This window comes from Heterodontus francisci, chromosome 15 (assembly GCF_036365525.1).
Source record: "Heterodontus francisci isolate sHetFra1 chromosome 15, sHetFra1.hap1, whole genome shotgun sequence".
Classification (NCBI taxonomy): Eukaryota; Metazoa; Chordata; class Chondrichthyes; order Heterodontiformes; family Heterodontidae; genus Heterodontus; species Heterodontus francisci.
The window spans coordinates 48,387,235-48,400,536 of NC_090385.1; the positions used below are offsets into that span (position 1 = coordinate 48,387,235).

A 13,302-nucleotide genomic window follows, 5' to 3' on the forward strand; every position below is an offset into this window, starting at 1 on the left:
CAAATGTGGAAGAAGAATGAAGACAGACAAAAATATCAACAAGAAGTTGCAAGAGTCAAATATGAGAGATATCAACATCATATGCATTGCACAGGAGATCCACCAGTGTACCAAAAACGTATTAACTAAATTTGCTGCCAGTAACAAAAGCCAACGTGACATATAAGTCTTCTTATCTAGCTAGAGAATGGCCAATGTAATGTGACATGTCCGTGAGTAATTGACATTTGCACTCTATTAGAAAGAAAAATGTGCATTTATGTAGTTCCTTTGATGACATCAGGACCTCCCAGAGCACTTTATAACCAATGAAATATTTTTGAAGTGTAGTCACTATTGTGATGTGGGAAATAAGGCAGGCAATTTGTGCGTAGCAAGTTCCCACGTACAGTAATGAAATACATGACTAAATCATCTGTTCTAGTTTCTGGATGAGGGATAATTGTTGACCAGGACACTGGGAGATCCCACTGGTCTTCTTCAAGTACAGCTGTGGGATCTTTTATATCCTGCTGAAAGAGCATTTCATCTGAAAGATGGCACCTCAAATAGTGTAGCATCCCATAGTACTGCATGGAAGTGTTGCCTTAGTTATGAGCGCAAGCCTCTGGAGTAGGACTTGAGCCCACAACCTTCTAAATTGGAGACAAGAACATAACCACTAAGCCACAGTTAACACAATCATAAAGTATTTGTTGCTATCATAAATCCATACAACAAAATGAAGTAAACCCATGACAATTTTACTGCCAAAGTGTTATTTTCTTTCCTGATGTTAAAACCAGAACAAATTTTACTGCTTAAAGTGTTTCTGCTTATAGGTCAACAACAAAATGACCAACATTCCGAAAGTAGGGCCCAGAGGCAGATTTCTTGGCAGTGCTCTGTGTTCAAAGTGCTTACCATGACCACATAGTGCATCAGGTTCATGCCAGGTTTGTTTGCTTTTATGTCAGCGAGCTTCAACAATGACGCAATGCGAAATCCTGCAGCATTTCCTGAATATCCTCCCTGCAAATGGAATAAGAAGACAAGATAAATTTGCATTCTTTTCCAGAGATGTGCTACATCCTAGCGTAACTGTAATAGTTGCAATTAAGTGTTTCATGCATAGTTTAGCTATCTTTGCTTTAAAAGGGGATATTATGGTAATATATGGCAAGGCAGGTCATGATAGTTATGAACAAAAACATGATTAGCAGCAAAACCTCAATGCATTACTGATTGTGGGTTATTTTCATTTTCAGCAGTGATGTAAACTGCTGGTTGCGAATTAACTTCAATAGAACTGAAAATGGCATTTTTGGCACTGAGCATATTAACGTAAAAGGCGATCATGAATTCTGTGCTGTTAGATTTCTTCAGTTCAAAATACTTACTGCATTCATGTGGTTTCCAGCTTTCAACACCAACCTCAAGATAGTATGCAGCTCATCACAGTTCCGTAGTTCTGCAAAACAGCAAAAGCAATATGCATATTCAGAATTTTTTCACACATGCACAGCTTGCAGTACACCCACAGCTACATGCACAGACAGCACAAATATACAAATATTATTGCAGGTATGAATTCCTGTTTACGGTTTAGACACATTGGCCAGGACTTTCGGCTTGAGGGGCACGTCTAGTGGGGCAAGACTTCTGCCTGGGACCATGGAAATGTCATGATGGATAACTGATCTTCAAAGTGTAATCTGAGATACAAGATTTACAACAGTGACTACACTTCAAAAATACTTAATTGACTGTAAAGCATTTTGGGACAGGCTGAGGTCGTGAAAAATGCTAAATAAATACAAGTCTTTATTTTAAGGCTGCGTTTTCTGGCAGCGTGACCACTAGGTGGCGCAGTACTTGCACATGCGCAAATGCAGCCTCATGCACTGAAATGTCACTGTGACATTTTGGCAGCTGCCAGTAACAAAGATGGCGTGGCTCAATTTATCACAAAAACGAAAACAAATGAAACCAAAATGGCCACTTCTGGTCCCCGCTCCTGCTCCCTGCAACAGGTTGTTTAATGAATTTTACTGATGACTATTTCAGGACACAAACCCAAATTTTAAACCAGTGAGCATTTTAAAAAGAGATTTCTAACATTTTGGAAGTTGGAACAGATAAATCCTGGGAGCTCATGTTCAGCTTGAACACCAGCAGAGAGCTGCTTCTGTGTTGTAATAAGAGCCAAATCAACAACTTGATCCAGCATCACATCAGTGAGCTTTGTGTTTAGGCCTGAGCTCCAGGATAGCTGAATGTGCGGGATTGTGTGTGCAATTCAACAGAATCTGTGGCCTCACCCCTTCCCCCTCAGTCGCTCGCTCCCCTGCTCCATCCTGCTAGCAGTCTCCCTCCCCTCCCTGCCTATCTTGTCACTCTCTCTCTTTCACACTTCCCCCGTGCAGGGAAAAAAGGCTGTGATCATGGCAGGGAGCGGGGACCAGAAGCAGGAGGGAGCGAGGACCAGAAGTGGGAAGGAGCCAAGTGAGGAGAAGTGTCAAGGCTGGGAGTGACGAGCGACAAATGACGTTTTTGCGCACATGCACGAATTAGTCGTGGCAAGCTGGGTGCAGACGTAGGCTGCGCATGCGCAGCACCATACTGGCGGTAAGAGTGTGTTCTGCGCATGTACAAATCTGGAAGCGCTCCAATGACGTCGGCGGTGGGGCTGCGTTGTCAGGAGTCACTTTGTTCTTTTAAACGTTTGTGAATTTTGCTTGCTTTACTTTAGGTTTGTGTTTAGTCGCTCTCTGAAGGGTCGGTACTTGTCTCTCACAATTAGACATTTGTAGACTCACTTGGTTCATGTTGAACTTCAATTCTGCGCATGCAAGATAACACACTCCATAAAGAGTTAATGAATGATTTAGATAGTTTTGAATGTAGCAAACCATGTCAGTATTGATGTACAGGGATCTGAATGTAGCTGCATGTGTGTTCATATTTACAGAAATGTGCACTCTATTTCTGTTTCAGGATCTTACCATGTGCAACCTTTATCAATGTACAAACAGATGTCAGAAGTGATTTGATTTGTGGCTCAAATTCGTCCTTAAGGATCATGGCTTCCAAATGCAAGCAATATCTGCAAAATAAACCGTATTTATTCCCAAACATCAGAATGAGCAAAATAAAGATTTTCCCCGAATACCATGGTCAGCAACATATTCATAACTTTTATAATAATTCAACCCTCGTTGTAAGCTTCATTTTATCGTGCTGCCTAGCATCTTTCCAACCTTTCTGCATCTTTGCACTATTTTAACTGTAAATAACTCTGGACAGTACTTTGGTCTATACATTGTGATCCACTAATACTTTCTGCCTTCTGAGGTGACAGGAAAACATGGTGTGGAGCCTAATTACTCACTAGGAAGTGATTTATTGCAATTCAGATTACTCATTAGACCTGGGATATGCTTACCCATGTACAGCAGAGTTTATAAAGATCTCAGTCTGCTTATGAAAACTGTTCTCTAACCATAGTTTCAGAAAAGATGTTGTGAAAAGGCTTCATCTGTAACAAGGATTAAGGGGGAGGTGGGGCAGAGTGGCGGTTGGATTCAGGAGTAAAAGGACAGTGTTGTGGAGTGGAGGTTGAGTTGTGGGAGGAGGGAGAAAGGGCAGTGATGCCAGAGGCATCAGAGGAGAGGGTCTGTGGTATAAATGAGGTGTTTAGAATTGTTCTTGCCCTTCAGTATTAGCCTGGAGTGTAGGTTTAGGCCACAAAGAAATGGAGATGATACCACATGTGGTGGTCAAATGTTATGATCCCCGTTGAGATCAACTAACCAAAAGAACCAATACCGAACGACCCCAATAGAAAAACCAAATGGATAAGATTCCACTTTTATAACTTTTACTTCAACAATCAAACAAAAATCAACATAAATTAAACATGAATTAACAGACAAATCACAGTTAATATATATATTACAAATTACACATTAACTATTAGATACAACAAAGGTAGGTCTCACAGATTTACTGGGCAGCCCACCTAGCATATATGGCACCAAAACAACCACAAAGTTCTTCAAAGCTCTGAACTTCCTCAGGTACATCTCCAACCTTTTTCTTTCAAGATGCAGACATCGATTCTCATCCGACAGCAGTTCCCCGTCAACCCAAACTCCATGGGTACAGTCTTCACCAAAAATGGTGCACCACTCCAGAACCTTTGAGCTCTGCTCATGACAGTCTTGATGGCATGGATTCACCAGAATAACTTTAAGTAACCGAAACAGCTGCAGCCGTTTGTATTTGCCTATGGCCAGCTCTTCAATTCAGCTTTCATTCTCTTCTGCTTGCCTGCACACTGCAATCTTGTGATCTGATCTTGGATGGCTCTGAGTCTGTTTTATCTGGTTCCACCCAGTTCTATCTACCCAGAATCCTGAAGTTTTTAGTTTTACTTTTAGTTAAGGACTGTCTCAAAACAACAAACTTTGAAACCAGAGTCAGTGCACCTAACAGAACATTCAACAAATCATGTTTAGACAACAGCTCACACATGCTCCATCACACAAACCACATCTGACCATGGGCCATCAGCCATGTGTGTCTGAGCCTGCAGCCTTCAATTCTGAGGTCACAAGTTAAGAGAGTCAAGGCTGATATACCATATGGGACCTGGCAGTTACACGATTGCTGTATAAATATAGTACGCACGCTTCCTCTCATTGTAAAGCAGCCCGATGTGTGCTGCTTCCAAGTGCAATCTGCTCAAAAGCTCCAATAAATTCCACTAATGCCATTTGAACACATACAGTCCTTAGGCTAGTTGATTTCCGAAGAACATAAGCGAAGTGTTTTATATGCTAAAATGTTATTGTCCTACCTTGGCACTCTCACTAGAAGTAGCATAAAGAGATCTGCCTCAGGCAGTTTACTCTTGTCTCCTTCAAACATTCTTAGGCGCTTTACCTGAAACAATACAACATTTCAAATCAGGCTAGTGCATCTACTGTGGTCACATTGCTCACATTGGTCTGGCACTTTTAATGTGGTACCTGATATTCCTTTTGCAGTCTAAATGTAACAGTACTTCACCCATCACTGTATTAAAAAAAATAGTGAAACAATATACCACTTAACTAACTTGAAGTAAAGTTATAGCATACCTTACTGATAGTGAAAAATATAGACTTCATAGAAATATTTGTAGTACTGTTCACCTATAACTTTGCATAATTTGTCTAAGATGCAAGTAACTTTTTTCTTTTCTTCCCAAAGCTTCTTATACCCAATTATTTACATTTAAGTTATTTTTTCTCTTTCACATTGGATTTGCAGTATTTGCATAAAATGCAAGTATATCAATTATTTGCTTATTCTTCTCTCCTCCCTTATTTTTCTCAGTTATTTACTTTAGTTTAAAGGATACATTTGCCTGTCCTGATTTCTTACTGAAGTTCTCACTGGTTTAGCACTGTGTTGGGATATTTTTTCCCCATTGTCAAATCTCCAGTGATCAGTATCTGGTCAGGTATTTAGTTATTCACAATGGTCTGGGGAACAGCCCAAAAATGCCATTAACTCAGAATTTTTATTTCATAGCTTAAACGAAATGAAACGGAAACTGTTTTTACTTTTATTTGTTGCTGCTGGCACCCCACAGTTGTCATTTATAAACTTGATCTTCACAGTACACTCATTGTTATGGAGTACCACATGAAACATTTAGAAAACTGCAAATCTCATGATGTATTACTCTTAAATGCACAGAATTTGTCCACAGGCAGCTGGATATTTGCATGATACATGTCCAGATGAAATTTCCAACTCAAGCGCCAAGATCTCATCTTTCTGGGAAAAAATTTCTTGCAGTTGTTTCTGGTATTAAATTAATTTTAGATCAGTTTAATGTTCCTTCCCAAACTGTGTAACCTTTGTGTGTTAAGTTTAGGGGGCTGAGGGTGGTAGGCGCTGTGGGACGGAGGGGAAACCCCTCTGAGTGGCCCATTGGAGCAGCAGGGGTGGCCTTCCCTGCCTGTGGCCCCTTCTTTAGGCCATGGAGCCACTGAGCCGCCTCCATGAATCTGGTGGCCTCGAACTGCCCAATTGTCAGCAAAATGCCGGTGGCCCCCTAAAATGGACCTTAATAGGGCCCTTAAGTATGCAAATCAGCTGCCCGCCTCCTTGGAGCAGGCAACCAATCTGTGTCGCAGCCCGCCGCTAGGAAACATCCCTGGCAGCTGACTGCATTGGAGAGTCATCCCAACACAGCTTGCCGCTATTTTACTTCCCCCCACCCACACCCCCCTGCCCCACCGCAGCCTCCTTTCCCGTCACCTGGGGGCTGGTAAAATTCTGTCCCAGAAGTTCAATATCTCAGGAATGGTTTCTCATTGAATTCTCCACCTATGCTAATCACAATCAGATGACAAGGCTTTAACCAATCAACTGCCACAGAGGACAAGCGATTTAAAAAAACGAAACTGAAACATTTTTCCAGAACATTATCCAACTACTAAGTTAAATCCAAATATCTACAATGAAACATCCAATGTAGAGGGGGGGGGGGGCAGTGGCAAGGGGAATTTAATATCTTTTGTTCTTTTAATAATTCTGCAGTAAAATAGAATAAAAGCCAAGCTGCTGTGGTTGGATTTTGGTTAGTCTAAAGCACGGAAAGTGAAGAATCACAATTGTTGCAAGAACAAGGTTACCTCTTCAGCGTCTGGCAGTAGTTTCATCAGCTTATTCAGTTCTTCAGCCCCATATCCTTCAGCAGCTCCTTGTCTAATATCTTCCACAATTTCCCAGACCGATCTTGGGAGGGAAAAATTGATCAAACTCGGTATAATGTTATTTACACAGTGGCGACAGTGTTTAAAAAATGATATTCTGAAAAGGATGTTTGGCCCAATTCTCCTGGCCTGTTTCAGCAGTACAGTTGGCACCAGACACTCCTCAGACTGGAGGAAAAGATCTAGAAAAGCTTCACTTGCTTTTTTTCTAGTTTTTAGTTCCTTCCTAATTATTCAAACCTCTATTCTTTAAACCTCCAGCAAATGATGCCCTTTCTGATGTAAGTTGGTCCAATTAGTCAAATCTGGTCTCAAAACAAAAAGTTCAGCACATGATGAAAATTTAAAACAAAAAATGGATTACGCTGGAAATACACAGTACCAATGTCAGCATTTGCAAAGAGAAGAAACATTTCCAGTGTATCCCTTTATCTGTGGAACTGTCACACCTAAAATATTACATTGTTTTTCTTTGATAAGCATTCAGTTTTTTTCCTCCACATACTAAAGCAGCTGTTATCTCCTCCTGAGAAATGGTTCCATCACATTTCTATGGTAACAAGTTTCCAATGGACACCAAATTAGGTATTTTTGAAGTTTTATTTTCTGTAAATCAAAACCAATCTAGCTTAAATGTTGCAATAAAATGTGAGATCTGGGGCGAGAAAATGGGCTTGTTAGCACCCGCTTTTTGGATGCTACGAGTGCCTTTACAGCTTCAAAATAGCGTCCATGGCATGTGCAAACACATGTGGGGCAAATCGCGCTGGATGTCATACTGGTGCAGATGTTAGCACACAGTGAACATCTGCCTGAAGTATGCAGAACAGGCAGATCAAGATGTCAATCAGCGTGTGATTTAATGCCAGCAGTGCTATTTTGGAGCCCAAGGCTCCAGCCAATCCTCCCTCTTAACCTCGCACTGCTGAACACGTGTTAAGCAGCTGGAAAGAACCCCCCCTCCCCACCGCCCCCACCCCAGACCAGTGCTATTTAAAGGGATAAATCAACTTCTTACAGGTTAATTGCTGGTTGATTTCTTCTGGCTGTTGCTACAATTCTGCAAGTGTTTGGTGCTTTCTATAGTTGTTTCAAGATTCAGAAGGCTACAGCAAATGCTGGTGCTGTAGGACTTTTTGCTGACTTCAAGACTTCCGCACAAACCAGTTGCTCCTGGACAAGGATGCACTAGTAGGCATTTCCCTTGGAATATAAAATGACTGGGAGAATGAGCAGAGCCCACACAGAGCAGGACAAGCTACTGGAAGAGGGGGGAGGAAGAGGAGAAGTGCTCTTAGCAGGAGGCCATATTCACCAAGGGTGTTCAGGGGACAATTCTCTTACCTGAACCTCAGCAAAGAACAACTATGAGACATTCTTACTTGAGTAAGTATGTCTTGACTGAAATCTGCTATCTGCTGCAACCACAACTGTAACCTGAGAGCAGGGCAAGGACCACATTGCCAGTGCTGTGAAGGTGATTGTAGGGATTAACTGTTATGCATCTGGGTCCTTCCAGGCTCCAGCTGGAGATAATTGTAACATTTCACAGTTTACCATCCAGAGAGAAACAGGCAGAGCAAGCAGATGGCTTCACTAGGATTGTAGGCTTCCCCATGGTGCAGGGTGCTATTGACTACTCGCACATTGCTTTGTGGGTGCCACATGTCAACTCTGTCCTATACTGGAACCAAAAGGGATTCCACTCTCTCAATGTCCAGCTGGTGTGTGACCATAGGCAGAGAATCATCAGGCCATTGCCCAGTATCCTGACAGCAGTCATGATGCCTTTATTCTGTGTCAGTCTACTGTGCCAGCTGCATTTGAGCCACCAAGGAAACCAAAGGGTAGTTCCTGTGTAACAAGGGCTATCCGCTGACAACGTGGATAATGACTCTGGTACGCAACCCACGCACATGTGTGCAGCATGCATGCACTTAAAGCTATGCTGTCAAATAAAATGTGATTGAACAGACTATGTGCATGCTGAAACAACAGTCCCACTGCCTGGACCGCTCTAAAGGAGCCCTGCAGCACTGAGCAGAGTGGGCGTCAAAGATTTGTGTTGGTCGGCTGCATGCTGCACAATCTCACCGTCATGAGGGGACAGCCCTTGCTACTAGCTATGTGGTGAGCAACTGAGGAGGGGGAGCATGAGGAACAGGAGGAAGAGGAAGGGAGGAGGCAATGTAGACAGCCCCTTTTCGGCCTGTCTGTACATGAAGAACTAATCTGAGTGCGATACCAGTAACTGCAATCCCAATTCCTATTCACCAACAGTCCCACACTTTACCTTTCCTCTGTCACTGACCATCACAACTATCACTTGGCCACAATACAAAAATGTCACTGCAGAATAAATATTCCAAACCAAATTTGTAAATGAGATCACAGCGTATTGCGTACAAATGTTAACTAATCACTCTTGTGCATTCCCTTAGTGCCTTTGCCTGTGCTAGTAACCCCACACAGTGATTAGATTAGATTAGAGATACAGCACTGAAACAGGCCCTTCGGCCCACCGAGTCTGTGCCGAACATCAACCACCCATTTATACTAATCCTACACTAATCCCATATTCCTACCAAACATCCCCACCTGTCTCTATATTTCCCTACCACCTACCTATACTAGTGACAATTTATAATGGCCAATTTACCTATCAACCTGCAAGTCTTTTGGCTTGTGGGAGGAAACCGGAGCACCCGGAGAAAACCCACGGAGACACAGGGAGAACTTGCAAACTCCACACAGGCAGTACCCGGAATCGAACCCGGGTCCCTGGAGCTGTGAGGCTGCAGTGCTAACCACTGCGCCACTGTGCCGCCCAAATGGCAGTGCTATCCAAATGGCAGCAGCATGGCTGGTGGAAGGCTGCCAACTTTCAGTGAAAGAGACTGCAGATGGTCTTGGAGGACGACTTCAAGCAGCCCTGGGCCTAGAAGGCCCTGCTGCGGGCTGAACCATCGGCAGCAGTCTGAACTGGCTGGCTGACAGGCAACAGCGAGGGCACCAGTGGAGTGGAGGGGTGGGAGGACGAATGCTGCCTTTCTAAGAGCGGATTGTGGGTTTGGGCACCATGGGGTCACTGCCACTCCTCCGGGGCAGCACCTCAGCAATGCTAGTAATCTGTTGGAGGACAGATTGCTGGAATGTCGTGCCATCCTGAAAGCCCCTTTACACAGTGGGTGGATTTTTAAAGCCCGCTGGGTGTGGGGATGGGTGCTGGGTCCCGCTACCTCCAGAACGCAATGCCTTTTTTAAAGGGACACCAGGAGGGAGGGAAAAGCAAGCCTGTACCCCTCCAGTTAAGTGCCTGTTGAGCTCATTGAAGAGCTTATTAACTGGCTTGACAGCAGCAGTTTGGGATTTTTAAAGGAAGGGAATGGGGCGAACGCTACGTGTGGAACACGGCAGGGTTTAAGAGACCTGAACAATCCGGAGGGCCATGAGGGCTATGGGAAGAGCTGATTAAAATAATGCAGAGGCACAAAATAAAGTGCAGCTGCTCCAAAAGTGCCACGGAGTAGCCATTACTGGAGCCGTAAAACTTGCTTTTCTTAGGGATGAGTGGAAGGAATCGGAGAGGCTCGTGAGCCCACTGGCATCACTTGGGCACCTGAGGTTGGCGGGGGAAGGCCTGGTAAACAAACAAATCCCAGCTGAGAGCGTTCAGATGGGAACAGGCTACTCTCACATTGGACAGAGCAGTCAGGATGGGCTTCAACAGATGCAATCTCCTGGACAGCAGGAAACCAGAGGAGCGCAACGGGGGGCTGCAAAGGGAAGGCGGCGCTACTCAAGACATTGGGTCTATCGCCCAAGAATCAGCCACCTGCGAATGATGGAGTGCCTATGCCTATCCATGCAGATGTTCTCGGACCTTTGTGCTCTGATTCTCACTGTCCTGAAGCCTTGTGACCACCATGGCAGACCCTTACCTGCAGCTATCAAGGTCATCATCGCCCTGAGTTTCTGTGCAACCAGGTTGTTCCAGGGATCAGCTGCTGACCTAGGTGGCATCTCGCAGTTGGCAATTCATCATAATCATCAGGCAGGGCATGGATGCCATATTCTGGAGGGCGGGGGACTACATCTACTTTGACACAGATGGGCCAGCACAGGCACAGAGGGCATTGGGTTTTACCTTCATCACTGGATTCCCGCAGCAGCAGGGCATCATTGATTGCACCCATGTGGCCATCAAGGCATCCAATGACCGGACAGTAAGATCCATCAACAGGAAGGGCTTCCACTCTCTCAACATCCAACTGGTCTGCGACCACAATACGATCTTCCTCCATGTGTGAGCTCACTTTCCTGGCAGCTGCCATGACTTCTTCATCCTCCACCAGTCCAGACTGCCTCAGATCTGCACTCCATCCCCCAAAGTGTGTGGATGGATCCAAGGGGACAAGGGAAATCCTTTGAAGAGATGGCTACTGACCCCTCTACGGGAGTCCCAGACAGAGGCACAGAGGCAATACAACAATGCCACCAGCTCATTAGGCCAACTTTTGAGCAGGACAGCGGGCTTCTGAAGATGCAATTCCGGTGCCTGGACCAGTCGGGTGTTGCCCTCCAAGACCCTCCTGCAATGGTCTCGGTCATTGTGATGGTCTGTTGCGCTCTGAAAAACATGGCCCTCCAGAGAGGTGTGGACAGTGAGGCCCTGGAAGGAGATAGCCCATCGTGGGAGGAGCAGAGGTAAAAGAGGTGGAGGAAAAGGAGGCGGAGGGGGATAACACTGAACAGAGAGGTACCCCTGCTGCATGACAAGGTGGCCTTTTCCTGCCACCGTCTGGGAAGAGGACCTCCCTCTGCTCCTTCACGGCCTCCAGCATTAGATGCAGGTCAGCATCAATGAAGCGAGGGTCTGCCCTGCCCCTCGTGCCAGCCCTCCAGCTCCCCTGTAACATCTTGCCTCCTTCCAGTGCTATAGACAACAAGCAGCCTCAGTCATGGCTGCCGTGGGACTCTACATGAGTCACACATCTCCATCCTGGCCCAGTGGCTTTAAGTAGACAGGAAACCTGTCTCCATACCATTTAAGAGCTCACCCATTTGAAAATCGCAATTTCAATCAGTTTCCCACTGGAGGCAGGCTTCTGTCCCAGAACCAGACCCAATTCCTGTTTCCTGCCTCCGTAAGGAAAGTCCAACCCAGTGTAACCCACAGCCAGGATAGCAGCAGGCTGTCCTTGCATGACAGCAGCACTCAGATGTTGGCTAGAAACTGCTTGTGCTACAATGGAAGCTGAGACATCAGCTATCAAATGCTGCATCATGGTTGGGACCACAAGTGTGTGAACCGAGTTGGCCATCACTTGCCTGCTGGAAAGGACAGGCTCCAAGCTCTGTGAAAGGTCCTGTGCCATGTTGATGCTAGACTCCTCCATACTCCTCGACATTGACCGTAAGCTTTCTGGCAGGCTTCCCAATGCACCAAGCATTTTGTTGCGCGTACCCATCAGCATTCCCCATGCCTCATCAAAGTCCTCATGAGTCCTCTGCAGCAGAACCCATGTGTGACCTCGCCCTTTGGCGAGCTGGCACCTACACTATCCTTGCACCCTGCCTCACCCCCGCCCTGGCTGCAGCCCACTCATGCCCTGTGTCTCACCACGTGCAGATTCCGCCTCTGATCACTCCTCAAAGATACGCGCAGTGTCAGTCAATAGCTGAGCTGTTGGCTGTGAGCATGAACTCAAATGATGGTACTGTGTCTTCATCATCACTCTCTACTTGGTGTTCCACCACTGCCTGGCTAGATTGCAACTCTTGTGTATCTGAAAGGAATAAGGAACAAGGGTAAGGTTGCGGTTCTGGGAGGATGGGGGAAAATAAGAGATGCATGCTTACGCTGTCTGCAGCTTGTAAATCAGAAGAGAGTGGGATGAAGGGTAAGTGGGATGTGAAAAATAGGATTAGGTATGAGGATATTGTCATCTTCAATGATTTCAACCCTGCCACTGGCCATGGCCTCAGCAATGGGAATCCCAATGAAGGCTAGCACTGTCTCCTGCATGGGAGTTAGAGCATGCAGGCATGCCAGGCCCCCACCAGTTAGTTCCTGTTGCCTCCAGTTGTGCATCACCTTATCCTGTAATAGAGAGGGAAGTATGTCAATGAGTGCTGTGCAATCTGTTTGGCTGGTGTAGCTGTCATGGTTGAATAGTTGGCAGTGTGCAACCTATGAGAGGCCTGCAGCAGTTCTGAGTATGTTAGGGTGAGGTGAAGCATAAGAATGTTAGGTATGTGGCCTGATTGATAGAGATTGATGGTAGGTGAGTGATGGGAGTGTGGCGATTTGAGCAATGGCTGAGGCTCCTGGTGCAGTTGGTAGGATATGGCATTTGAAGGTGCATTCACTGACCTTGACCACTTGTGTGAGGTCACTGAACTGCCTGTGGCACTGCAGCCAGGTCCTCAGGACTTGACTCCTGACATTGACCTCCACACCTGTCTGCTTCCACTGCCTTTTAACCGTGTGTCTGGAGGGCCTCCTTCCCCCCAGTGATATAGGATATCTCTCTTCCTTTCCAGCTCC

The 13,302-nt window shown here is 45.4% G+C and overlaps 1 protein-coding gene across 1 annotated transcript in view; it reads right to left on the reverse strand.

The window, feature by feature from the left end:
- fhdc2 (FH2 domain containing 2) overlaps positions 1-13,302 on the reverse strand; it is an 84,216-nt gene that overhangs the window by 39,359 nt on the left and 31,555 nt on the right. The window contains exons 4-8 of the mRNA XM_068047959.1: positions 6,672-6,774; positions 4,841-4,926; positions 2,985-3,085; positions 1,380-1,450; positions 904-1,011 (exon numbers count right to left, since the gene is read on the reverse strand). Coding sequence (XP_067904060.1) covers positions 904-1,011; positions 1,380-1,450; positions 2,985-3,085; positions 4,841-4,926; positions 6,672-6,774 — 469 coding nt within the window. The remainder of the gene's footprint in view (positions 1-903; positions 1,012-1,379; positions 1,451-2,984; positions 3,086-4,840; positions 4,927-6,671; positions 6,775-13,302) is intronic.